Raw genomic sequence first — 27,269 nt, 5'->3', positions numbered from 1 at the left:
CTTCAAGAGCTTCCACTTTGGATTCTCTATGGCCCTATGAAGGGATGCCGTTACTGAGCTTCATGAGCATCACAAGGAAGGAAAAGAGGGAAGAAGCGAAAGATTGGGGCCATCTCAAAAACCAGCCTTTTAATTTCGTTTCCAAAAGCCTTTTCCAGGACTTGGTGCCTAGCAATGTTCTTCTCCGCTCCATCTCTCCAGTAGGCTTAAAAGGAGCAGGCAAGAATGGGAGGTGAGAGAATCTTGGCATCCCTTCTGCTTCTGAGATGGAATGAGTTTTCTTATGTAGACAGATTGTGGTGCTCCTAAAACTTCAATATCTCTAGATATTACATGTTGAACACTGCTTATTTTCTTAAATGCATCTTTTTGGAAATGTTTTATTTGATAAATTTCAAAAAGATGTCATGTATTCTTCCTATGTTGGGCTTCAAACAAGAGATTTGAATGAGCAGAACATGGCAGACAATTATTTTCCCCACTCTGTAAATAACTCTACTATTGAAGAGTAATTTTTCCTCCTTTTTGTAGGGATGGAAAAATGTTTTCTGTATCAGAAAGTACAACTTGATGAGCCAAAAGCAGGCTTAAATATGAATGTGAAATATTTTTCAATTCTTTGTGCATATATACATATCTGTAAAATATTCTTCCAACATTCAAGGTGCTGGAGTTCCCTGCAAATCCATTTTGGAAATAGTTGTGTTGGAGGAACTTGCTCAGATTGCTTTCAGAACGTCTCTGCTCTCTTTTGCTTCGCACTGGGAGTAAGGCAGTCATCATGTTACCACTGCAGGAATGTGGTTCCATATGTTCATATGCTGTTCATAAAGCTGTTTTCTTCTTCAGCCTTCTGCCCACTCCTCCTCACTTTTCAGCCATTACAGAAGTGCTTAATGTAAAAACCAGCATGAAGTAGGATTAGTCTAAATCTTTGTGTATCTGGAGTTCTTTTTGCCGTCACTCGATCACTTCCATCGTACTCTCCAGCATAGCTTCTTTCATGCATTATTTTGCAAATAATTTTAGAGAAAACTTGACTTTTGTGATATTCCTTCTTTTATATGGGAAATATTTTAGGTTTTCTAGAGCCAGTGTTAAGAAAACCAATGTGTCCAACCAGTAGGATGTCCAACCAATTGCATTTATAACCAATGTGTCCAACCAGTTGGATGTCCAACCAATGGGATTTCCAGCCAACGTTAAGAAAGCTAAAATGGGCAGAACCTTTTTACAACTCTTTAACATCAGACTTTTGGAAGTTCAGCCAGGCTCTGTCTCTTACAAGAAGACTGCAAAATGCCTTTTTCCAGGTATCGCCTTTCTCTTGAGTTTTGTGCTTTGCCTCAGCAGATCTTAAAAGAGCTTAAGGATGTTCTTGGACCCGAACCAGAGAACATTTTAAGAGCGTGCAGCCATTTTGAAATTGACTTTTAATATGTCAGCAGCATACAGAAGAACGAAGACAAGATTTTAAATTGCCAAATGCTTTTTGGCTTTTGTGCCCATCTTTCTATTTAGGAGGCCAAGTGGAGATTTACCCGGGATTTTATAAGATACACCTGGGAGATCTTGGAACCACCAGAATCGATGAGCAGACTGGAATGCACCGGGCTACTGAAAGGCCCAGTTGTGATGAGCTTTATAGAAAGCAGTTAAGTCCCACGAGCATTACAGCGTTAAAGAGAGAAATTTGGCCTGAGCATGGAAGAGAAAACACAGAACGGCCTCGTGGAAGGTCATGTAACAGGAGATGGACCAAGCTGGCAAGCAGAATGTGGAGTTCATGTGTGGTGGGCAGTCGCTGATCCTTGGACAGCTTGTGTTACCCACAGGGTGTGCCAAATTTCTGGCTCATTCCTTGTGAAATGGCTTTTGCGAGCGTGTGTGACCCTCAGTATGGAGCCACTTGCGTCTGCTTCCCGTTGAGCCTGGCTTGCTTTTCTAGCTCAGTGCTGAGTCTTGGCTGGGCTCACATCCATGGTGCAGCATGCATCGGTCTCCGGGTGAGGAGTGGATTTGCTTTGGGCTTGCAGGTTGGAGTGCTGCTGCACACTGATTCCCCATGTAGAATGGAGGCAGAATGGAACTTGCCCATCTCACACGGCCACTGCATGGTGATCTTCAGGATTTTCTGTCTTTATCTACAGAATTCTCATCACAGCATATTATACACAGAGATTTCATTCCTTTAAAAGCTAGCCGTGTTGGCAGTTACTGTTGTGCTAGGGCTACAAGTGGAGCCTGTGAACATGTGGTGGACGTTCCCCTCTGAATCTGGGGATGAGAAGAGATTTAAGGTTGAGCGTTGGGTGAGCCGTGATGAGTTTGCTATGTTGGGAAAGGAGAGAGAGCTGGGTCTTAAAACTGAGAGGCCCTTGAGCACCCTGTAATCAGCAGCTTTGAAAAGCTTCTGGCCTTTTATAATATTCTTACGTGTCAAGGTAATCTGTTCATTAATTCTTCATGCTGCAATTTAAGAGCTCTCTAAAGTTGTCTTTAAAGCACTCTTTGTTGGGAGATGCATTAGTGGTTGTACTAACTAATACTTCTCACTTAGCACTGAACCACAATCTGATTTTCATTTCCTTCTCAAATAATTCACTGCTCAATGGCCTAATTTACCCAAGTGAGCTAAAACATGTCGTTTCCCTTATGAGGAGGATGATGACAAATCTCCGAAGAGCGATGCTCCTGGGGGAGCGCAGCGGCTGCGTGGGCAGGGAGCCCCCATGGGTTCCCCTCTGCAGGGCATTGGGAGCCCAGATTCACTAATTTTCACTAATGGTCACTAATTAACAGCAGTAAGAGCACGTGGCGGTGAATGGGGCTTGTGCTCTCCTGGCAGGTAAGGTTTGATAGTGGTTAGCAAGGTGTGGGAAGGAGGCACAACCCCGAGTGCTGTCCCTTAAGGGTGGGCTCATACACGGGGCTGTGGCTGGAGGGCTGGGTTCAGCTGCTGCTTCTGCAAAGAAATCTGTGATCCTTGGATGCCTTGGACCTTGGTTCTTATGTATTGGATAGGGATAGTGCTTCTGCCCTGTGGGGTGGAGATATGTGCTCCTGGATGGAAGATGTTGCTTCTGCTGTCTGTAGTGTCTAGCAAAACGGATGGCTTGGAGTAGAACTATTCATGATGTGCTGGTGGGTATATTTCACCCTAATGGGAACTTCTTACAGGAGATTATCATTTAAAAATACAGAAAACACAGGATTTTCTCTACATAAAAGTTGTTGGTCTTTTCTTTGTGCTGTTCATGCTTTGATTTTCATGCATTAACTCTTTCTCTCTCTCTCTCTCTCTTTCTTTTTCTTTCTTTCTTCCTTTCTTTCTTTCTCTACAGACCTTTGTAGTACTAAACAGAGGGAAAACACTCTTCCGATTTAGTGCCACACCTGCCTTGTACATTTTAAGTCCTTTTAATCTGTTTAGAAGAATAGCTATTAAAATTTTGATACATTCATATCCTTTTTACTACCGTGGTATTTTTGTCTTTATTGGTTGAAAGATCTCTTGCCTATTGTCTTATTGCTCGATTCAATCATTATTTATTAACTACAGTTCTAGTGGAGTTGGGTTTGTTTTGAATGAAGAAGTGTGGCCCTTTAGTCAAATCCAATCAAGTAAATGTTTAATTTATGTATTCCTTGCTAAATTGTGCCTTTCTGTGTCCACTCCACCATCAATACATGGGTATTGCTAAGTTGGGCATGGTGGCCATGGGTTGATCATTGGACTGGATGATCCTAGAGGTCTTTTCTGGCATTGGTGACTCTACGAGTGGGCATTCTGGGGGTGGGTTGGGGTTGGACTTGATCTTAGAGCTCTTTTCCAGCCCTAATGACTCCATGATCCTAAGCACTGGAACAGACAGTTGTAAGATTGTGCTCTGCATGAAGAGCAGTTGAGCTTTAACTAGCTGCTGGGATGGTTAAATAGAATTAATATTTGGAGAAGGAGCCAAAGACACTTTACATGCAATTAGACACCGACTAATTTCCTGCTCCTTTGGCAACTCTTAAACCTCCTTCTAATGGGAAGGCACTTCCAAAATATTCTGCTGCTGGGCTCCAACTGCTCTGAAACATCACCTGCATGCACTATTAGGAGAGGAGGCACAGAGCAGCACTGGATGGGATGCACTGCTTTGGTGGTTTATTTTCAGAAGGTGACACTAAAACACATCTATGAAAGCACCTTCATTAGTTGCTTTAGGGGTTTCTCCTTACTGAATTCACACATCTCAAGAAGAAAAGGGTTTTCCATCTCCGGTTGCTTCAATCTCCACTAGGGAGCTGAGGCTGGGAATGGCATTTTGGTTCTGTGCTGCTCAAGAGTTTTTCCTCCTGTCTGGGGGAATGTATCAGCAGATTGTAGTTTTTGATGATACTGAACACGTAGAATTATTTGGGAATACATTTTTATTAAGGCATGTGATCTTTGCACTGCTAAGGCATGCCAGAAAGCAGAAAACAAAGAGACACAAGAGCACTGTTTGTATATATTCCCCCATTCTTATCTCCCATGACTGCAGGAAGCGTCTTGGCTGGTTGGTGTAGCACATAGGGAATAGAATGGAAATTGTTGTTGGGCTGTATTGTTATGCAGAGGTCTTTGGGAGCTGTGAGCTGATATGAAGAGCCACCTCAGTGTGCCTTTGATCCTTGACTTTGTTCCACAGTATTTAGCATGATCATTATGTGCACTATTTTGACCAACTGTGTATTCATGACTTTTAGTAACCCACCTGAATGGTCGAAGAATGTGGAGTAAGTAATATTTCTTCTATTTTTATACAGAATGTTGCTTTTCTTCTCTTCAGAAACCTGTTCTTGCTCATATTTCAGTTAGCTTGAATGCAAGTTGCCTTTCTATCCACTTTGTTGAGACAGAAGTGTTTGTAATTCACCTGTTAGCATGCCTAGCATTACATTCCTGCAAACTTCTCAGCGCAGCTCTCTTTGTTCCTTTTAACAGGTATACATTCACTGGTATTTATACATTTGAATCACTTGTGAAAATTATTGCAAGAGGTTTCTGTATAGATGGCTTTACTTTCCTACGAGACCCATGGAACTGGCTAGATTTCAGTGTGATCATGATGGCGTAAGTGGCGTTTTCAGATTATTTCAGGTATTTGTGGCACGTGGGAGGGAATGAGACCTCAGGAGGAGGGTGGGTGTGTATGGAAAAGAATAAATCGAGGGTAGCTTAAGCGAATCCTTAGGTTATTGTTTTTTTTCAATAGAAAGCCTGACACAGAGGCATAGATCTCAATTGCAACTCCATGGATGTAGCGTCAGTGCTGCTGTAAAAACTGTATAAAAAAAAAAAAAAAAAGGCAATTTTCTAAAAATTGCCTTTGTTAGTACAGGATTTTACAATAGTATCTAATAGTATCTAACATCTAGACGAGCTCACGTGCCAGAGCATCAGCTTGTTCTGTTGAGTGTAGGATTAAGAGCCAAGCATCTTTACATTCGGGTCTCTACCACCCATTTCCCTTTGGGCTTGCATGCTGGAATTGTTGCAGGTTGAGCAATTTCTGATGAAGATGCGGTGTCAGGAAAGGAGACGCCTTATTTTCCCTTCCTTCTCCTCTTCTCTTGTGCTGGATCAGCTTCCATTGGGCTCACAGTGAGGAGTTCACGTGGATGCCTGAACTCACAGCTGGACCTGGGGCTGTGAGCTGGCAGTTGCTGGTGGAAGATATATATATATTTTCCCCTTTTCTACGTTTTGAAGTATTACACATGTGCATGTTTGGGCTCCCATAGTCAGTGGTGGCCAATGAAGACTGGAGGACCATGCAGAAGGCTCAGGAGCCCAGTTCGCAATGGGTGGAAACAGTTGAATTTAATCAGAGTGAAATACTTTAATCGCATGAACTGCTTGGCCCTGGTTGGGCTGCATTCCGAGTTATGGGCCACAGCTTTTCCTGAGCAGACACTCTTTGTGCGTTGAGTTGAGTTGCAAAGAGTTGGACATCGCACACAAAGTTAGAGAACCCGTAACTCGCTGCCATTTTGTTTTTACTTTAAGATGGATGGGATCTGCTGTCCACAAGCTGTTGTGAGCCACGCTCCCAGTAGATGAGATTCACTGTTAATTGGTCGCTTGCTTTATTTCTTAATAAATTAACAAGTAACAGCATGCCGCCTTTAAAAGGCTCAATGCACTAATATTAAATCTGCTAAAACTGGAGATGACCCAACTATGGAATAACCCTTTATTTATAGTGGGGTTGCCTTGCTGTAGGAGAGTCTGGTGCTGGAAACCAAAGAAAATAAGATAAGATTATTGAAATAAAATGCTCCTGCAGCAGGAGGAATCTTGAATACAGCACGTTCTCATGCTTTTTGGTGCCCTCCTCCTCTCCAGACAGCACAGCGGAGTGGGATACGATCTGACTCTGTAGCCCTGCACTAAGCCTCTTACCCTCTGTGTGCCTCAGGTTTATCCCTCTGTAAAATGGGGATAATCCCACCTACCTGTGGCTCGCAGGTAAAGCCAAATGGATTAGAATGGAGCAAGCAAAGCAGAAGGTGGTGATGCTTTGTTAAGACTCAAAGGAAAGCAAGGCGAATACCCCTGAACCCACCAAACAGAGGCGATGTCACCAAGACTCCTGGCATATTTGGCTGTGGTGCTACGTTTCCCTTCTTCTGCAGAGTTAGTCTCACATTTTCATGTCCTGTGTAGTCAAGAATGCAGCATCCATCCATGCAGCTGGCCCAAGAATTCCACATTCCCTTCTTTCATAGGGTTGGCCTCCCACTGTCATGCCCTGTGCAGTCAGTGCAATGTCCATCCATGCAGTTGGCCCAAGAATTCCACGTTCCCTTCTTCAGTAGGGTTGGCCTCCCCTTTCCATGCCCTCTGTAGTCAAGAATTCAGTGTCCATCCATGCAGCTGGCCCAGTGTGAAGAATCTTAAGCCGAATTTTCCCTTTAGAGTTCTCTCTCTCCTTTTAAACGCGGATTCTGAAGGGTTTTAAATGACGAGCTGTTTCCTACAAACAGCCAGCTGTGTTGCAGGGTGACCCCAACGGTGCCATTAACTCTGGTTTAATTCTGCAGGTATATAACAGAGTTTGTAAACCTAGGCAATGTTTCAGCTCTGCGCACTTTCAGGGTTCTGAGAGCTTTGAAAACTATTTCTGTAATTCCAGGTAAGGCGTCCTGCGGTTGGTGTTAGCTGTTGGGTACAGGGCCCCTGTCAGTGATGTATTGCTCTGTCTGTAGTGGTTGTTTTTTTTTTTTGGTTTTTTTTTTTTTTTTTTTTGGTTTTTGGTTGTATTTTTTTTTCTTTTCTTTTGGCGTGTGTATTGTCATTGTGTTTTTTGTGTGTGACCTCCCTCATTGCAGATATGTCACAGAGTTTGTGGACCTGGGGAATGTCTCAGCATTGAGAACTTTCAGAGTTCTCCGAGCTTTGAAAACTATCTCTGTAATTCCAGGTGAGAACCGTTAAGCATTAAAGGCTGGTCTTGCTGTATCTCTTTGATATTCCCCCCTCGTCCTGCATTGCTTATTTCTCAGAAGTGGCACTGGGGTATCTTTGATGGGTTTGCAGTCTGTATGGATGGGATGGTTGGAAATTGAGGCTCCTGGGCCATTGGATGAGCAGCCCGCTGTTCCATACATCTCTGTCCCTGTGTACACGTGTGGCTCTCCAATCTCTAAAATGAAAGCCAGACTGAAAGTAGAGTCCAGATTGAGTCGAGGATGAGTTTGGAATGAGTTGCTGCTTTCTCCTACTCTGGGCTGCCCTGTGGCCCAAACTGCTGTGTGAGCTTTCATGAAGCCCCAGGTCCTAATTCCCAACGTTGCCCATTTTGCATGGCACCCCCAGCACGGGGCTGTCTCTTCCAGGGATGCTTCTGGACTTTGTCTGGGTGCCAAAGAATGAGCACTGCCCTTTACTGCAGGAGACCATGGAGCATCAGGGACTGAGAGTATGACCAGAAGTGAGAAACTCTCCCATCCCCATACAGAAAGCACATGGGGCACGTGGAGAACCTTGTGCGGGTGGTTCCTCAGGAGTGTCCCTCACTGTAAGGTCGAGCTTAAGACTCAATTCATTGAAGCAGCTGTGATTTTTGCAGCTTTTGGGTGCTTGACCTGTCTCACCCTCAGGAACCACTTGATATGTTTTGCTATTCTATTTCTTCATGTTATTCTCCCGATGCATTAACTGACAATGGGTGTTTTCCTTACTCAGGGTACGCTCTCATATACATTTACCAGAAAATGGATTGGCATGCTATGGATTTGTAGGGGCCCATCACTTTGTCCCCATTCCAGACTGCTAAACCCATCAGATGTACATGGCTGTTGTGCATGATGGTCTCAAGTGGCACCCGCTTTCCTTGCACTGAATGAGAGAATGCGAGAATAATGTCCTTCCTTCCCTTAATGTCTGGCAGTGCACACACAGAGAGCAAAAGGTATTTTGGTAATTGCTGTTAGCAGTGCAGTGGGCAGACCTGGAGTGCAGCTGCGGTTCTATCAGCTGCCACAGGTATTGACTGCATTGCTTGAAGAGAAGCATCATTGTTGGAATAAATTTTGTGTGTATTTTGCTTTTGTAATCGTAGAAAAATGAAGGCGATGCAGCTTTAATGAGCTGGTTGCTGTATGTGCAGCAGCATGCCTTGCCTTTCTATGGAAAGGAGCAGAGCAATTTTGTATCGTTCCCTCCGTGCTGCTCAAAACCGATGGAATTTTTCCATTATTTCAAATGACAGCAAAGGATGAAGGGATCTGAGCTCTCAGTTCAGTGCAGCCACTTTTCCTGCACCCAGCTGAGGGACCCCTGGCTGAGCATTTATCCATGGCCAGGACTCACAGATGGCCACACTTGGGTTGGTTGTGTGGGTTAGGCTCTGGGATAGGATTGCCCCAGTTGTGGTTCTGCAGCGTGGACCCAAAGACCCTTCCTCCCGTTTTGGTTTTATGACTGGCACTATATGAGGAACGTGAAGCATTTCTGTAATTAACCTTTCTGGTTACTTAATATGAAATTAGATTTATCAAGTCCAAGAGCAGAAGTGAATATATTCAACGTAAAAGGGTTCCCTTTCTGCTTCACTCTGTAAAGGAAAAGGAATTTTAACATCGTACCTAATGAGGATGTAATTTTATTGCCATGAGAAGTGCTAATTGTCTTCCATCAATAGTTGAAATCATCCTTGTGGTGTTTTATGGACAAGATAAAAATGGGAAACCCCACCAGGACGTTATATGCCACTGGATAAAAGTTGATGCAGGTGGAGGCTCTGTATGGAAATACAGAAATATCAAAGTTCTGCATTCATGTTATGGCTCCTCAGACCACTTCAACCCATGGTGGCTTATTATTGGCACTTTGGTTATTGCTAATTTATTTTTCCAGTGCCATAAGCTGTCAGCCTGACACATCCCCCATGGAAACACACCCAAAATGAGGCTCGAAGCCACATTCTCCTTTTGTGCCCGTGAGAGAGCACCATGCAAACCAGAAACACAACTGTTGGGGTAATGGCTGCATGTGCAGGGCAGAGCAGTGGAGTGATGGGATGAGCATGCAAATGATGTTGTAATGGGCATCTGTCTGCCAGAACTAACAGCAGACGGACTGCTTGGTGTTTGAGTCGGGCTTTGGCATTGACTTAAAAGTTTTGGAGGAAACAAAAGACATTGTTAAAAAATTATTCCTCCATAAAAAAATCCCTCTTTACTTATTTTAGATTCTTTCTGTTCCTGGTATGGATCCAAACCTCTGTTGGTATAGAGAGGTTCCTTGTCCAAGATTTATTGCAGGGTGCTGAATGTGGCCTCAGACAGAGACCCTAACCCTAGCCCTGTACTAATGGATCTGCTTTTTTTTTCCCTTTTTTTTCTTTCCTATTTCACTCTACACTCTACTCTACACTCTACTCTACACTCTACTCTACACTCTACTCTACACTCTACTCTACACTCTACTCTACACTCTACACTCTACTCTACACTCTACTCTACACTCTACTCTACACTCTACTCTACACTCTGCTCTACTTTTATTTCATGTCCTCATGCAGCCTGTTGATTACGAGGATATTTTGGCTGCTTGACCAAAACTAAGCCTTAAAATAAGACTGAAATGATTTCTTGAACTTGAAAATACTTCTGCTGATTGAATCTTTAATTTCTCCAGAAGAATAACATCTCCTTTAGTGCTAGAATCATTGATACAAACATGAAAGCACTGGGAGATGGGGGTAGGGCAGAGGTGTTGGGGCATGGATAGAACTTATGCTTTGGGAACGTAAAAATGGGCCAAATTTGAGTAAAAGGAGCACAGTGCAGAACACACCACTTCTCAGCAAGTGCCTTTTCATAGAATCAATTGAAGTACAGGAGAAACCACTTCTGGGTATATGTTATCGGTGTGGGACAAGACCTGTGGCAGCATCTCCTCTCAGATCTCTCTGTTCTGAATTTCAGCATTTCCAGCTGACTTTGACTTGAGTTGTTCCCTTTTTGTGGGTTTTATTGCTGCCCCAAGTAGGAGCGTTCCTGAAGCACTTAATGACTTCGTGCACAGAGGCAGTTTGTTAAATACAACTGCTGAGCTTTGTGAAGTGGGCGGTTGACTTAGGAACTGGCAAGAAATGGGGAAAAGGGGAATTGCTCCTCAAGCTTTGCATAAAAATCTGGGAGAAGTTCATCGTTTTCCTCCTCCCTCTCTCCATCCTGCTTCTCCATTCATTTACAGACTCCAGTTGACCCTACTTGATGTCAGAAGTGCTAATTAATGGGCAGTGTTCCTGCGTCCCAAATCCTGTCTTAAATCTGAGTGGTTTTATGCTGCATTTTGCCCCAGTAACACAACCAGAGAGTCATGGATGATTCCTTTTCCAGACCAGACGGTTTGGGAAACAAATGGGATTTTGTCCTCTTGGCTTTTATCATTGAGCCTTGCTTAATGACCCTGAGAGCTTTGGTATCAAAGCCAGCACTGAGTGCAGTCCTGCCCCAGCTGTAACAAAACCCCTTTGATTTCTGTGTTCAGACAAACCCAACCTCCAACACAGTGACTCCAGAGCACAATCCTCATCCCATCCAGCAAACCTCAGATACTCTCAGGGCTGATATCCATATTTCTTGATCTCGTATTGCTGCTTCACCCCGTAAGCTGTTGATCCCACAGCTGGCATGGGGCTGGATCGTCCCTCACATGTATTGAAAATCCTAAAGGCAAGGATGCTTTGGAGCAGTGTTGGGTTCCCGAAACGCAACCCCTTTATGGCAGGGTTATTTTGCCACCCCACAGCCATGATAAGGTACCGTGTATATTTGGGTTTTCAATGCCTTTGTGTTCTACAGGAGTGATTTCCAGTCTTGCTCTCCTCTCCACAGGCCTGAAGACCATTGTGGGTGCCCTGATCCAGTCAGTGAAGAAGCTGTCGGATGTGATGATCCTGACGGTGTTTTGCCTCAGTGTCTTTGCTCTGATTGGGCTGCAGCTGTTTATGGGCAATTTGAGGAACAAGTGTGTGATATGGCCAATTAATGTGAACGAGACGTACCTGGATAACGGCTCCCGGGGCTTTGACTGGGAGGAATACACCAACAATATGTGTAGGTATTTCTGCAGTGACGCTCCCTGAAACCTTCTTGTTTCACTTAATGCTGCTGCCCAGAATTTCTGACCTGGCTATCACGTGGGCTATCTGCCCAACTTTATGCAATGAAAACCCCATTTTGTGGGTGTTTCTCCGTTTCTATACACTTGACCTTATTAAAGTGCTTCAGCTGACCCCTGGGCTGAGGGTCAGCTCCTTCCTTTGGTTCTGCTCAGCTCTGGAGCTGCTGGCACCCATCTGTGCTTTGCAGCATCCCCGTGCCTGTGCTGATGAGAGGGAGATTGATAAATTTCCCAGTAGGGGACAGCGCTCCATTGGACAACGCTCCAGTTGAGGTTTTAGTCGTGCTGTAGTATGTTGAATCCTCTACTTCCATATGTGTGGGCATGTAATCTTCTCTTTTTCATCTCCTTCAGCAAATTTTTACATAATTCCTGGTGCCCCTGATCCTTTGCTCTGTGGTAACAGCTCCGATGCAGGGTGAGTGGTTGAGCTTTATTAAGAGGAATGACTAATTACCACTGATGTTCGCTAATGATGACAAAACCTTTGGAATGTTTCCTGTTGCTTTGCTTTGTTGGTTCTGGTGTTATTTCAAACGTGAAATGTAAATGTTTCACATTCGTTAATCTAATTGTGAAGCCATTGTTGCTGTCTGTCGCACTGATGCGATGTGAGCTGGCATTTCTGGTTTCACCTCCAGGGGATGGAACACCCAATGATGATGACTGGTGGCAATAATTCCTTCTGAGTCCCATCAGAGAAATCAGGGATGGAGGCTCAGAAACAGAAACTTTCCATGTGCCATTGCCTCCAGTTGGTTGTCACAGTCAATGTGCATGTGATGGATTTGCCCTGTCCCTTTTGCTGCATCAGTGCCCTGAAATCTCTTCCCTCCTCTCCGCAGTCAATGTCCAGAGGGTTACACATGCATGAAAGCAGGACGGAACCCAAACTACGGTTACACGAGCTTTGACACTTTCAGCTGGGCTTTCCTGGCTCTGTTTCGCCTTATGACTCAGGACTTTTGGGAAAACTTGTATCAATTAGTAAGTAAATGCTTTGTTACACAAGATGAGAATTAGGGGAGAAGACAAGGGAGAAGGTGTCAAGTTTTATTTGACTTTTTCCTTGGAACTTTGCTGAAATGTTGTTTGTTTGTTTACTTTAATTTCATTTTGCTTCGTTTTGAAGGAGTTTAGGCTATGAGTTTTGCATTGCACACTCAACTCCTTTTCATTTTGCATGTGTTGGATGATCCTTTCAGAAGAGAGATGTCACCTTCTCTGTTTATGGCTTTGAACGTGCAGGGTCTTTGTGCTTGGCAGTGGAAGCACTGTGATTTTTAATATTCAGCATCACTGATATCTTAAATATATTCAGAAAGTACTGTAATTTTCTTGGGAGCGTTCAGGTCAAGAAACTTTGGATTGGCTCACATACATGCGTCACTCTGGAAATGGCATCCCCATCTCCTTCCCTCTTCCCTCTGCCATTCTCTTTCCTCCAGACCTTACGAGCAGCTGGAAAAACCTACATGATCTTCTTTGTCCTGGTGATCTTCGTGGGCTCGTTCTATCTGGTCAACCTGATTCTGGCTGTGGTGGCCATGGCTTACGAAGAGCAGAACCAGGCTACGTTGGAGGAGGCAGAGCAGAAAGAGGCCGAATTTAAGGCCATGTTAGAACAGTTGAAAAAGCAGCAGGAGGAGGCACAGGTGAGTGTTTTGGTTGTCAGTTCTTTATTCATCTGCATTTTTTTGATTATCTATTTCCCTGTTATCACAGTGATGTATAATAAAAAAAATGCAGCAATGTCACGGTTGGCTTTCTGGCACTCTCTCTTAAAGCAGCAAATGGAGTGTTGTTCATTGTGAAGCTCTGATTTATTTCCCCATTCTCCTTCAGGCTGCTGCCATGGTCACTTCTGCAGGGACGGTCTCTGAGGATGCTGTGGAAGATGATGGTGGTGGGAGGATGTCTCGGAGCTCATCAGAGATCTCTAAACTGAGTTCCAAGAGTGCCAAAGAGCGCCGTAACCGGAGGAAGAAGCGGAAGGACAAAGAGCTGTCGGAAGGGGAGGAGAAGGGAGACAACGAGAAAGTGTTCAAGTCTGAATCAGAGGATGGCATGAGGAGAAAAGCCTTCAGGCTGCCAGATAACAGAATAGGAAGAAAGTTTTCCATCATGAACCAGGTAGTATTCATTTTCTTCCTTGGTGTTTATGCTTATTTATAGTTGGGATCATACTCTGTTTAATCCTGATTAGAACATCAGAGGGATCTGCCCCCCAGTGACATGTGCAGGGGATCAAGAGGTCACTCCTGGTCCAGGTTTGCAGCCCTGGCATGGATTGCTGCTGAGATTAGTGGTTCTACCCAGATCAAACTTCTTCACCAGCGTAGCTCAGCCAAGAGTGAACAACGTGCTCTGAATGGTGGTGGTTGGCATGGACCTGGAGAGGGAGAAACTGCTTTCACAGCTCTTATCATAGCATCACAGCATGGTTTGTGTTGGAAGGAACCTTCACAATCATAGAACAATGGAATCATAGCGTGGTTTGGGTTGATGGGGACCTTAAAGATCACAGAGCCATAGGATGGTTGGGTTGGAAGTGCCCTCAATGCCCCCCACCCCCTGCCCTGGGCTGCTCCCACCCCTCCATCAGCCATCCAGGTTCCCACCCATGGCTGTGAGCACCTCCAGGGATGGGGCACCCACACTCCTTTGGGCAGCAATGCCAGGGCCTCGCTGCGCTCTGAGCAACGAATTTCCTCCTCACATCTCACCTCAATCTCCCCTCTTTTAGCTTACAGCCATTCCCCCTCGTGCTATCACTATCAGACCACATGGAAGTTGTTCTCCATCTCAGTTGCAAGTACTGGAAGGTCACCATGATGCTTTGTGCCCATGCACTCACCCCACTGTCCTTCATTCCCCCCTCCCAGTCTCTCCTCAGCATCCCGGGCTCCCCTTTCCTCTCCCGACACAACAGCAAGAGCAGCATCTTCAGCTACAAGGGCCGATTCCGCGACCCGGGCTCGGAGAATGAATTCGCCGACGACGAACACAGCACGGTGGAGGAGAGCGAAGGCCGCAGGGATTCCCTCTTCATCCCCATCCGCGGCCGCGACCGACGGAGCAGCTACAGCGGATACAGCGGCTACAGCCAGGGCAGCCGCTCCTCGCGGATATTCCCCAACCTCCGCCGCAACATCAAGAGGAACAGCACGGTGGATTGCAACGGCGTCGTGTCCCTCATCGGCGGCCCGCCTTCCAGCATGCCCGGCGGGCGCCTTCTGCCTGAGGTGAAAATAGATAAGGCAGCTCACGATGACAGTGTAAGGAGGCCGATGTGTAGCTAGCGTAGGCATGGCGGCCTTGTCGTCCTCCTCTACTTCCCCGTATGCCGCCCTCCGAGCCGTCTGGGCGCCCCGATGCGTTGAGTGTTGGTTTGATTGACCGCAGGCGGCAGCATCTCTTTTGGGTTCCAATCCTCACGCTTCGGCTTTCCCCTTTCTTCCCTTAATCAGACTTAATGACCCCACCTCCTTTCTCCCATCTGCCAAAAAAAGGGCTTGGAATGTAACGACCCTCAGTACGTCAGGGTGCTTCTCATGGAGCTTTTTTGGATAGGGGTCAAACAAAACTTCTTGCAAATGCTCTGCACAGTAAGATAAACCTGGGAGCTTAAAGGGAAGTAGAGACAGTCATTTACCCTCACTAAAAGGCCTCCTTTCTTCAGAGGAAATGGCGGTACCTTGGAGTATCAACACAGAACTTGTCTTACCAGAGAATAGATTGGGTTGGAAAAGACCTCAAAGATCATGGAAGCGTGGAATGGGTTGGGCTGGAAGAGACCTTAAAGAACATCCAGTTCCAACCCCTTCCATGGACTGGGTTGCCAACCACTAAGCCAGGCACTTGGTCAGGTTGCCCACCTTGAAGTATGTCTAGGGAAATACCTGAGGGATTCTACTAGTTTCAGAGCTGTTATGGTTTCAAAGGCTTGATTTTCCAAGGGAGGCTGTTAATATAACAAGAAACTTCTTTAATTTTAATTTTTGAGTTTTCCTGGGTTTCGGTTTTTCTTCAATTAGTTGACTGAATTGGTATTGAGTAACCTTCTAAGTGTATCAACAACAATTAGCTCAGTAAGGGAGGGCTGATGAGAATACTGAGAAGATCAAAACAATTATTTCTGAGCAAAGTCTGGTTACCACGCCTATAAATTCCAAGCAATTTTTAAAATCTGTTTCAGTTCTTGCAACCTAATTGACCCTAATGAGTTATGTTAAGCATTGGTTGCTACCACTTTTATTTTTCTTCCCCCATTAGCATGTTAATACAACGTTTTGCTTCAGTATTTAATTATCTTTTTAACACAGCATGAGCGTGGTAGGAATCGTAACCCGCATGATGCATGCGTAAAGGAGAAAGTTTTAGTTGGCAATCCAAGAACTGCTTTTATTGCTGTTTTCAGGTGCAGATTTCGAAATGAATGTCAATTCCATGAAATATTCCAGTGGTAAACTGTAACAGTTGCCTCTAATGAGGCTGGGGTTGAATTCTCACTGACCAGACAGGATGAAGCATGGGCTTGTTAGGAGTCATTGCTTGCCTGCTGTTAGTAGTAGAGTAGAAACTGCTTTGCGCTGTAGCAGGGCTCATTAGAAATGATTCTTAAGATATAATCCTCCCTTTGCCTGAGGCTGCAAAGCAATGATATGAGCAGAAATGAGGGCTTGAGTTTTGAATTGACCACTTATGTCGTATCATCATCTTCATCATAGAATGGGTTGAGTTGGAAGGGACCTCGAAGACCATAGAACCATAGGATGGTTGGGTTGGAAGGGACAACAGAGATATCCAGTCCCAACTCCCTTGCCATGGGCAAGGTTGCTACCCACTAGATCAGGTGGCCCAGGGTCCCATACAGGCTGGCCTTGAGCACATCCAGGATTGGGGCATCCACTGCTTCTCTGGACTGCCTGTAGGAAAGTGGAAAGACTAGCAATAATTTAAGATATTTGTTGATTTTTTTTTTTCTCTCTTGGCTATACCTTGCATATTCCTAGGCTGGTAGCACGTGAAACACCGGGAAGATGAAAAGCTCATATTAATCTGCATATGAATGTTGCAGGGTACGACTGAAATTGAAATTAAGAAGAAACCTGGTGGGTCTCTCTTGGTCTCGATGGATCAGGTGAACGCCTCCTATGGAAGGAAGGATCGTACCAACAGCGTGATGACCGGCTTGACCAACACCCTCGTTGAGGGTAGGTATGGTTTGGAGGTTTGCTTTTGGATTTTATGAGTGTGTATGGATCGATTGCCCTCTCGTGGTGTGTTTTAGGAAGGCAGAGGACCCATCCACCAGGCGTTGTGTACGTGCTTCGCTCTGCTGTGGGGGTCCACATCTGGTTTCCTTGTGCTGAGCAGGGCTGGAGACATGTCTGCCCCGTTTGTCCAACGGGATGCTGAATGGTGATGTTGGACGTTGTGAGATGGTTTTGAGGTGGCTGGCATGACTAGAGCAATAGCTGCTTGCTAATGTTGGCCTTCCTTGGACTGGGAAAAATAGGAATATTAGACTCAGGTCCGGGCCGGGTCTTTTAGAGCTATACTGCACAATGGAGATATTAATGCATTGTTTTTACCCACACCTGCTTCTTTCAAGCCAACAGTAATACAGAAGCATTTATGAGACTTTATTTTAGTTGGTTTTAAATATAAATCACATAGAAGTGGAGGCGAAGACAACAAAGAGTTGTAATTTCACAATGGTGAATACACAGTTATAGGAGTAAGATAATGGTATGGGTGCTCTGCCATCTCCCAAGGGCTGGAGAGACCTTCCTTTGCTTACAGCCATGGGGAGAAAAGGTTTGAGCTGCTTTAAGATCTCCAGTGCAACAGCTGTGAAAGGAGAAAGGGGCTTCTGCACAATGGAAGTTCTGAAGTGCACAGTGCATAGAGATGCAATTTCCAAGTATGTTATACAGGAGCCAGCAAGAACTGGTGAGCAGCAGCCATATGAGGTTGATGATCTCAAATTCCTGCTGTCTCCTGCAATAAAACTGTATGAAAACTAAATATACTTAGAAACAGAGCAGGGCTCTTCTGCTGCTTTCCTCCTGCGCATACGCCTACAGGCTCCAGTGCTACGGTCCTCTTTTTTAACTTTAGAAATTCCAAGGCAACTCAACACTAGGCAACCAGAGAACCAATGAGAAAGGGAGCAGTGGTCCTTTCCCTTCCCATAAAAAAAAAACAGAACTTCAGTGAGAAAGCTGTACAGCCTCAATAAAACCATCGCCAAAGTCAAAGAACGATGGGGGAAAGCTCCTGATTTATTTTCTTTCTAAGCACTTGAAATAAGCCAGTTTAAAAGATGGACGCAGCGTTATGTTTGGTTTCTGTACGTGGATGTGTTCTGTCTTAATCAGGTTATTCCTGCTCAGAATCCTTTGCAGCATGATGTCATGCATTTCCTCTTTTAGATCATGCCTGCGTTCAACACAGAATTCATTTAATTTCAAGTTATTTAAAAACTGGCACTGAAGGCAGTTTAGAATCTGCAGCTTTTATTTAAGCCATTTTACCTCGGTTGGTTCTGAGTTAAATGCATTCTTTCATTTAAAACAATTAGAGCTCATCTTGGCGGTCTGTGTGATTGGCTGTGGCCATCTCCACTGCTTGGTAGCTCTTTGTAATTAAGCCATCGCCACACGGCCTGAATTTATTTCTTTGGTTTTGGGTATTGCTGAAGAGAAGGCAAAATGTAACTTTGCTGCAAGAAAGTTGACTCATTGTGCAAGCAGAGAGACAGGGGAGAGGTTCAAGATGTCCAGGCTGGGAGCATTTTAGCCATGCTGAGAGCCAGGCAGACCCAACAGTGATAGAGGGGAAGACTGAACTCTGCTGCTGTTTTCTTTTGTAACTGTAGAGCTGGAGGAGTCCCAGAGGAAGTGTCCCCCATGCTGGTACAAATTTGCCAACACATTCTTGATCTGGGAATGCCACCCCTACTGGATCAAGCTGAAGGAGATAGTGAACTTAATCGTCATGGATCCCTTTGTTGACCTGGCCATCACCATCTGCATTGTGCTCAACACTCTGTTCATGGCAATGGAGCACCATCCTATGACCCCAGAGTTTGAACACGTGCTCTCCGTAGGAAATCTGGTAAGATAGTCTTGGTAAATATTCACTGAATCATTGAGGTTGGGAAAAGGCCACTAAGGTCACCAAGACCAGCCCCAGCCCATCCCACTGTGCCCATCACCAAGACCAGCCCATCCCATGTGTGCCCACATCCCTCAGTGCCACATCTCCACAGTTCTTGAGCTCCTCCTGGGATGGTGACCCCACCACTCCCTGGGCAGCTGTGCCAATGCATCACCACTCTTTTGGAGAAGAAATGTTTCCTAATACCCAACCTGAACCTCCCCTCTTCAACCTGAAGCTGCAGTCTGTGGCAGCTTGGAGATGTTGGGTGCACCTTTCTGGACAAAATGCAGTACTCCGTAAAAACCCATCCATTAATCTCTGGTTTGCCTGAGTAGGTCAGTGAGATTTGTGCTAGTGAAGCTGAGAACTGGGGACAATTACACAGCATTGAATAGACCGTGTTTGAACTGTCATGATGAATTGAAGGTTCATCATGAAGATCACAGCATGGACAGATGTGAATCTGTGTCCATTCTTTTCTGTCTCTCTCCCAACACTCCAGGTTTTCACGGGAATTTTCACAGCAGAAATGTTCCTGAAGCTCATCGCCATGGATCCCTACTATTATTTCCAGGAAGGCTGGAACATCTTTGATGGATTCATCGTCTCCCTCAGTTTAATGGAGCTGAGTCTGGCGAATGTGGAGGGGCTCTCTGTGCTGCGATCTTTCCGATTGGTATTCATCTTCCAGTCCTTTCTGAGTGTTACTACCTTATCTAAAGAAAAGGAATATTCCCCTCAAAACTCCCTTTTTTTTTTTTTTTTTTGCTTTTGGGGAGGACAGTGGGTGGAGTTGTATCATTTTTTTGGTCTCTACTTTCTTCGCAGCTGCTGTTATGTTGTATGAAATCTGAGCGGTGGCTCATTGCGTATGTGCAGTGAGGGATGACTTGGCAGTGTCGTGGTGTAGAGTACTTAATACGGATGTTGTTTGACCTCATTAGAACACACCTTTCATTTTCTGTGTTCTCTTGAGATAATTTAACAAGTCAAATTTGCTAGGCTGTGTGTGTAGCTTTTCCTTTGCAAATGGAGATCAGTATGTGGGGGAATAGCTAAGTCCAGAGTACGCAAGGTTGAATTGACAGAGGAGTTAAGCATTCCCGATTGCCAATGATTTCAGCAGAAAGAGCAGGAGGTTATGGCTGGACAAAATACTTGATGGCTCTGGCTTATAAAGTTCTGCCTAACTGTGCCCTTTTTAAAAAAAAATGATGAAATGAACTATTGTTTTTCTGTTTGCTTTTTGTAGCTGAGAGTCTTCAAACTGGCCAAGTCCTGGCCCACTCTGAACATGCTGATAAAAATCATCGGTAACTCAGTGGGTGCTTTGGGCAACCTGACCTTGGTGTTGGCCATCATCGTCTTCATCTTTGCGGTGGTGGGCATGCAGCTCTTTGGCAAAAACTACAAGGAGTGTGTCTGCAAGATCAATCCGGAGTGTGAGCTACCCCGCTGGCACATGCACGATTTCTTCCACTCCTTCCTTATTGTCTTCCGTGTGTTGTGTGGGGAATGGATTGAGACCATGTGGGATTGCATGGAGGTGGCAGGACAGGCCATGTGCTTGATTGTCTTCATGATGGTCATGGTCATCGGAAATTTAGTGGTCAGTAAATGGTTACTGATGGTCTTTATCATTTTTTTTTTTTCTGGGTGGGGTAGAGCATGGGGAGACCACAGGACTGGGGCGGAACATGGGGAGACCACAAGTCTAGGCAGCCTCTTCCAGTTTGGTTGGGGTCCTTCATGGCCTGTGATGGATGAACAGTCCTGTTGACTTTGGTAGTACAGTATTAAGGCCTTAGCCAGTTGCCCACAAAAACAGCATCCAAGAAGCATGCAGTAAAAGCTTTTCAAATTCCAGGAGAGGAAAGTCCTGAAGTGCTAAAATAAGGTTGGAGGTTTCTTCTAAAATCTGCTAGTTCAATCCTGCAGCGTTATTGTATGCAAGAAGGGGCTGTTGAAATGGCACAGGCTGTCATGTGGGAGCTCAGACTGGATCAGAATGTTTCTCTCTAGACTTGTAGTTTGTGAAGAAAAGTCTGTGGAGGAAAACATAAACAAGAATGAAGCAGAGTGAATGGTTGCATATCTTACAAGTAGAGTTTGAGCCTTATCTGGAAGGACTTGTTTCTCACTAAAGGGATTTAAACAAAACAAGCCCTGGGACTACCAGTTGATGTGGGCAAGGAAATAAATCTGGGAGTGTTCCCTCAAAATTCCCCTGTGTGGCACATTTCCTTCGAGCTTTAGATGGGCCCAAGGTGGAAATATTGTCCTCGTGTAGGCTCTGCCAAGTGTGACCTCTTCTCCCTCAGGTGCTGAACCTGTTCCTGGCTTTGCTGCTGAGCTCCTTCAGTGCAGACAACCTGGCAGCAACGGATGACGATGGGGAGATGAACAACCTGCAGATCTCTGTCATTCGCATCAAGAAGGGCATTGCCTGGACCAAGGCGAAAGTGCGTGAATTCATGCAGGCTCACTTCAAGCAGAGAGAGGCAGATGAGGTCAAACCCTTGGACGAGCTGTATGACAAGAAGGTGAACTGCATTGCCAACCACACGGGGGCTGATATCCACAGAGACATCGATTATCAGAAGAACGGCAATGGCACAACCAGTGGAATTGGGAGCAGCGTGGAGAAATACATCATTGATGAAGACCACATGTCCTTCATCAACAACCCCAACCTCACCGTCCGGGTGCCTATTGCTGTCGGGGAGTCAGACTTTGAAAATCTCAACACAGAAGATTTCAGCAGCGATACAGACCCTGATGGCAGCAAAGAGGTATGTTGTAATGCTAATTATCTATTCTTGTCATTTGACGTCTGAGCACCTGAAAGCATGTGGGGAGGGAGAGCTAGATAGTTCCAGCACCAGACCTCTGTTTGCATTCTGATGTTGTCTTGCACTTGAGACAGAAGCTCGTTGTGCTGGTTGCTTTATGGAGAACCGTGCATACTTCTGTATTTACTTAGTGCATTTGGATATGTGATTAAAGGGACCAATTGAATGAGGTGTCTGTCCATCCTGCTGACATGAGATGTTAGCTGGGTCACGGTCTTAATGAGGTCAAGTGAGGAAACAGCTTTCTCTACAGTAAATGCAGTGAATGACTTGCTGAGTCACCACAAGCTTCGGTATTTGGTGGGAGCTAATTATAGGTTGGAATGGGTTTTATTTTGTGTTCAAGAAACTGGATGATACCAGCTCCTCCGAAGGCAGCACCATTGATATAAAGCCTGAAGTGGAAGAAGTCCCTGTGGAGGCACCAGAAGAGTATCTGGACCCGGATGCATGCTTCACTGAGGGTACGTTGAGATAGACAGAACCTCTGAGCTGTTACTGGGACCCTTATCTGCTGTAAGCTTACCTTCAGGTTGGGTCTGGCATTGGGTTTTAGCTTCTTTTGAGAGCCTTCTTGGGCCCTCCATCACAGCTGAAGTAGACGGGAAGCATTTGCAGAGTGAGGGCCTCAGAGGTGTAGCTGCCATTGCTAAGATCTAGCTGACTTACAGGTAGGGAAAGCTGATCTTTTGCACAATTAATGCATTGAGTATTCAGAAGCAGAAGAACCTGGTTTTGTTTTCTTTTTTTTCCTCCCCCCTCTGTCACTGACTTCAAGGTCTTTCAGCAGCTGATCTGTTACAGATATTCCCATGGCAAAGAGATTGTAAGTGGCTCAAGGTTATTCTATGGGCACGTTCTCCATTCCTGTCCTGGCAAGTGCATGGATCTCTCACCAAGTATAACTAGCTTAACCTGTTCAGGCATTCTTGTTAATTCAGGTTCTCAGATACAGAAATGATGGAAGTAATCCTAAAAACCTCAAAAACACTCAGAGTTTGAACTGAAAGTCAGCATGCTTAATATTATGGGCACCCAAATCAATTCCAGGCACTGAAAATGATGCGTTCTCACAATATCTCATCCACTACCCAACAGAATTTGGGGCTCACGCCTCTTGGTGCGTTGTTCCCTTTCCAGGTTGCATGCAGCGCTGTAAGTGTTGTCAGGTCAATATTGAGGAGGGGCTGGGGAAGTCCTGGTGGACTTTGAGGAAGACGTGTTTTCTGATCGTGGAGCACAACTGGTTTGAGACTTTCATCATCTTCATGATCCTACTGAGCAGTGGAGCTCTGGTAAGTGGCACACAGAAGTACGTGTAGCTGGGGGATGTCCACATGGGAAAACTGTGTGTAGGAAACGTGGTGAAAAAGGGAACTGTGATGGTTCTTATTTGGAAAACAACAGATCTGCGTTGTGGTAGGTGCTGTAGAAAAGTCTTTCTCAGTGAGTTTGTTTAGTTTAAACCAGAAATGAAGATTCTGAGCCTGGATGTCTGGGTTCTGCCCGTATTTTGAGTAGAAATGTACTGATTTGAGATAGTTGATGCAGCTACTAGAGCAGATGTATTGCACTGTGTAAGGAATGTCATCCCACTGCTCATCTCAGTATTGTCTGAATGAGCTTCTGGATTAATTACCACGTTGACCCGTGGAGTAAATCTGGTGTAATGACAGGAGAATCTGGTTATTCCCCAGGCTTTTGAGGATATTTACATAGAACAGAGGAAAACCATCCGGACCATCCTGGAGTACGCAGACAAGGTCTTCACGTACATTTTCATCCTGGAGATGTTGCTGAAATGGTGCGCCTATGGATTCGTCAAGTTCTTCACCAACGCCTGGTGCTGGCTGGATTTCCTCATTGTGGCTGTATGTATCCTCTCCTCTTTGTTTCTGATTGGGAGAAAAAAGCAAGTTAGTTAGCAGAATGTTGGGGTAATGCTTTCTCCTGAGAAGTGTCCTAACTGAGTCATGCATTTGGTGTGGATTCAAACCCAGATGTGTATCCAAAACACACTGGAGGGTTGAGCCCTTTGAGCATGGAGAGCGTTTCCTGTGCAGTTTTGGGATCTCGAGTGCTTGGACTCTCTTAAAAACATTTCAGGATACCCAGTTGTGAAGCAGCATTGTAGTGAGTGCCCCAAGAGCAAATAGAATGCACAAAACCTAAAAACCTTCCAAGGCTCTTGTTGGGAGAAGGAACATTTTGACTATGATTCATTGATGTTGAGTTGCTGTTCAGCAATGTTATCACTCTGGAAATATTTCCGAGTAGGTGGAGGAACTATCCTTGGAATTCAGGGGCAGAAGTGACTCAGGATGTCTACATTTCCTGTGGAAAACTGACTGTTTTATATATATGTATATATATTTATATTACATTTTTTTCTTACAAAAAGCTCTGCTCCCCATAACACCTTTGCTTCTTACACACATCTCGAAGAAGTAACTCTTCTTTTCTGAAAATAACCCTATCTCTGTCACTGCCTTAAGCACAAGTGCCAACATGAGAACCAATGCTAGCTGCCACCTATTCCTCTATGCTGCTCTGGGGAGAGAGTTTCACAATATGAAACCCTTTGGGGTACAGTATTGCAGAGAAGAGCAGCTGCTCAGCAGCAGAAGTGGCACTCATGGTCTTTATGCTCTGTGTTGTGAGTTGAATTCCAGCTGTTGGGAACGAGCAAAGTGTCCTTTACAAATTGCACTCCATGAGGTCATGATAGGTTTGCAGGCAATGAGCAGTGCCAGTGGTCCATGAAAGAAGCCTGAATTCGCAGTACTCAGGGTAAATTTCTCTCTGCTTGCTACCATAGATGGGAAATTTGCACGTTTTTGTCCACAAAAATAAAAAAAATGGGAATTTGAGATGCCTAAAGCTGTAGAATAAGCTGATGTTGCAATGAATGAGCCAAGGCTGAATGTTACTCAACAAAACCTCAGCTCTGCACAGTATCCTGTAGCTGTTAAACATTTTTCATTTTCAAATTCCTTAATGTGATGTCGATGGGGTTGAGTGGAGTCACGTGGTGGCAGCCGTAACGGATAGAGAATAAGACTTTGCATCATAACAACGCTCTTGAATGTTATTTTTCAGGTTTGGTAGCATTGTCAAATAACTCTCCTCCTCTGATCCCCAAAGCTTGCTGGGTGTATTTGTGAAGACAAAGTCTTGTTCTGGGTAATCATGAAGGCTTCTGCTTTTCAGTCAATCTGGGATTCCTTTGGTCTGACATCGGTGCCTGCTGTGTCTTCTGTTGGAGTGTGCGAGAGAATAACACTGGAAAGGCCCCATGAAAGCTGAAAGAGCCTTTAGACATTTTCCTGCCATTCTGATAGGTTCACGCTCAGGAATGAGGCCTTATCCTGAGGGGAAGAAGCTCTGAAAGTGTGGATTCAGTGAAGTCTGTGTTTTATATAGGGATTAAAACACCGTGGTTCTGTATCGATTGACCATAGACCCCCACAACCTCCAAACACCGTTTGGCGTTGGTCTCACCCTTAGCCCATTCCTTGGGTGATTCCTTGTAAGCCTTCCCATTCTGCTCATTCCCAGCATAATTTCTGTGTTCTCACATTTCTGTGCAATCGGAGTCCACTCTTTCAAACGTGATGTGATGCGGATGTGCCAGTGTTGCACTGCCCTTGGTCCCATCCCTTGTAGGCTGGTTTTGTTTCATGAGGGCTTTATTTAAACCCTGGGGATGCCCTTGGTGTTTCTTTTTTTCTATATCACTATAACCTTAAAAAACAAATAACCCAAAACCACATGGGAAAACCAAAGAGCCCTGTTGCCTTGTATTGTAGCATCTTGGTACTTAGTAGCATTTTGGTGCAAATGCAAAGAGAGAAGCATAAAGCACATGCAGAGTTAAGCAAGGCAAAATCTGTGCCTTTCCAACATCCCTTTACCAAAGAGACTGAAATTCTGTCCCTGTTCTGCTGCTTGGGTGGCGTTAACCACTGCTGTGAAGATGGGTAGAGCTCATGTGCTGGTGTTGGATGATGTGCTTGACCCACAGAGGGTAAGAGCTTTTCCAACCCATCATACCAGCAGATGATTCTTTAGGTCAGATGGTGCACGTGTTGCTCTACACCCCTCTGAGCCCTTGGTTTGGCCTTATATATCGGGTGGGAAGAGGATTTTCACCATTGGTGGAGGAGTTCCCCTGCGTGTGTTTGTGTTTGAAATCTGGTCCTGGATATTTTCCCTGGAATATGTGGTGTTTCATAAGGATCATCTCTGTAATTAATTTCATGTTAGTATTTTAATGTCTGCTTTAAAAAAGGAGGGGGATAAATGAGAAATGTCCTCTCCTGGGAAATAGGATCAAAACAATCAAAAAAACCCCACCAAAACATCCTTGCTAGGGAAGATCTCATGTTTTTCCATTATTTGTTGCTGTATATTGATGTCTTTTTTTTTTTTTTCCTTACAAAAGATTGACATTTCTGTTCTTTTCTGTGTCTGTAACGTGATGCCAGCCAGAAATGGAAGGCAGTGGGATGCTGATGGGTTGGTGTCTGTAGATGCTGTTTGTGTACGGCCGAGTCATGCGTAATCCAATCCAAAGAGTTTCCCATGGGGCTCACCTGGGGATTGGAGTGCTGCCCTACAGGCACGTGCCAGCTCCAAAAGGAGATGGCCACACACTCCCAAGCTTTTGGTCAATGCAGTGAGAGCCTGGGCTGCACCAGTTGGCCAAAGATAGCCAGGAATTCATGGAATCATAGAATCTTGGAATCGCAAGGTTGAAAAGGACCAACAAGGTCGTCTTGTCCAACCATCCTCCTATCACCATCACTATCACTAAGCCACTAAATTCTTCATAGAATCATTAAGGTTGGAAAAGGTTTCCAGTCAGCCACCCGTTGATCCATCCCCACTAAACCACATCCCCAGGTGCCACATCTCCACAGTTCCTGAGCCCCTCCAGGGATGGTGCCTCCACCACTCCCTGTGCAGCCCGTGCCAATGCATCGCCGCTTGTTTGGAGGAGAAATTGTTCCTAATATCCAACCTGACCCCCTCCTGGTGCGACCTGAGGCCGTAACCTCTCATCCTAAATTCAGGAACGTGGAGCCTGGAATTGCTTCCAGGCTGTAAGCAGAATGGGTTGTCTTCATGGTGTTGAAAAAGGGACAGAAGTGAATCAGTCTCAGTTCTGCCGTCGTTTTGGGATTAGAGCCTGAGCAGCCGTGTAATCCTACATCCCACCCATCTGTAAGATGCTGATCTACCCTCACCTTCCCCCGGAGATGTTTTCCCAATGCTGCTTGGGTTTATGAGCCACCAGAGCTGGGATCAGCCGCCGTGCCCCCCGTTTGGTGCTCCCATCTTTCGGGGCCGCTCTGCCAGAAGCCAGCTCAGCTGCTTGCTGTACAAATGGAGCTCAGGTGGTGCAGTGTGTGTATTTATCTGTATTCTTTCTCATAGGTACCTTTAACATTTGTCTGGCTTAATTTAATGGGAGCTGCTGGGATCCTGCAGACAGTACAGGGCGAGGGTAAGGTTTTTGTCATCCGTTTGGGCTCTTCCTTCCGACAGACCCCTTTTCTCCGTCTGTGTGT

General features: G+C 45.1%; 1 protein-coding gene across 6 annotated transcripts in view; it reads left to right on the top strand.

The window, feature by feature from the left end:
• The window catches only part of SCN8A (sodium voltage-gated channel alpha subunit 8), a 51,822-nt gene that overhangs the window by 12,799 nt on the left and 11,754 nt on the right, over window positions 1–27,269 (top strand). For 3 of the 6 annotated variants that reach the window (XM_040654817.2, XM_424477.7, XM_015300257.4), the window contains exons 3-20: window positions 3,345–3,463; window positions 4,681–4,770; window positions 4,979–5,107; window positions 7,081–7,172; window positions 11,386–11,607; window positions 12,029–12,092; window positions 12,520–12,661; window positions 13,123–13,329; window positions 13,520–13,807; window positions 14,560–14,919; window positions 16,755–16,890; window positions 18,561–18,799; window positions 19,347–19,520; window positions 20,097–20,453; window positions 21,166–21,636; window positions 22,043–22,160; window positions 22,837–22,991; window positions 23,394–23,567. In XM_040654817.2, coding sequence (XP_040510751.1) covers window positions 3,345–3,463; window positions 4,681–4,770; window positions 4,979–5,107; window positions 7,081–7,172; window positions 11,386–11,607; window positions 12,029–12,092; window positions 12,520–12,661; window positions 13,123–13,329; window positions 13,520–13,807; window positions 14,560–14,919; window positions 16,755–16,890; window positions 18,561–18,799; window positions 19,347–19,520; window positions 20,097–20,453; window positions 21,166–21,636; window positions 22,043–22,160; window positions 22,837–22,991; window positions 23,394–23,567 — 3,537 coding nt within the window. Of the gene's footprint in view, window positions 1–3,344; window positions 3,464–4,680; window positions 4,771–4,978; window positions 5,108–7,080; window positions 7,173–7,368; window positions 7,461–11,385; window positions 11,608–12,028; window positions 12,093–12,519; window positions 12,662–13,122; window positions 13,330–13,519; window positions 13,808–14,559; window positions 14,920–16,754; window positions 16,891–18,560; window positions 18,800–19,346; window positions 19,521–20,096; window positions 20,454–21,165; window positions 21,637–22,042; window positions 22,161–22,836; window positions 22,992–23,393; window positions 23,568–27,269 lie in introns of those variants that run through there. The other 3 variants (XM_003643112.6, XM_040654818.1, XM_040654819.2) reach the window with 3 other exon arrangements.

The sequence above is a fragment of the Gallus gallus genome, chromosome 34 (assembly GCF_016699485.2).
Source record: "Gallus gallus isolate bGalGal1 chromosome 34, bGalGal1.mat.broiler.GRCg7b, whole genome shotgun sequence".
NCBI lineage: Eukaryota > Metazoa > Chordata > Aves > Galliformes > Phasianidae > Gallus > Gallus gallus.
This window is presented reverse-complemented; position numbering and strand designations above follow the sequence as displayed.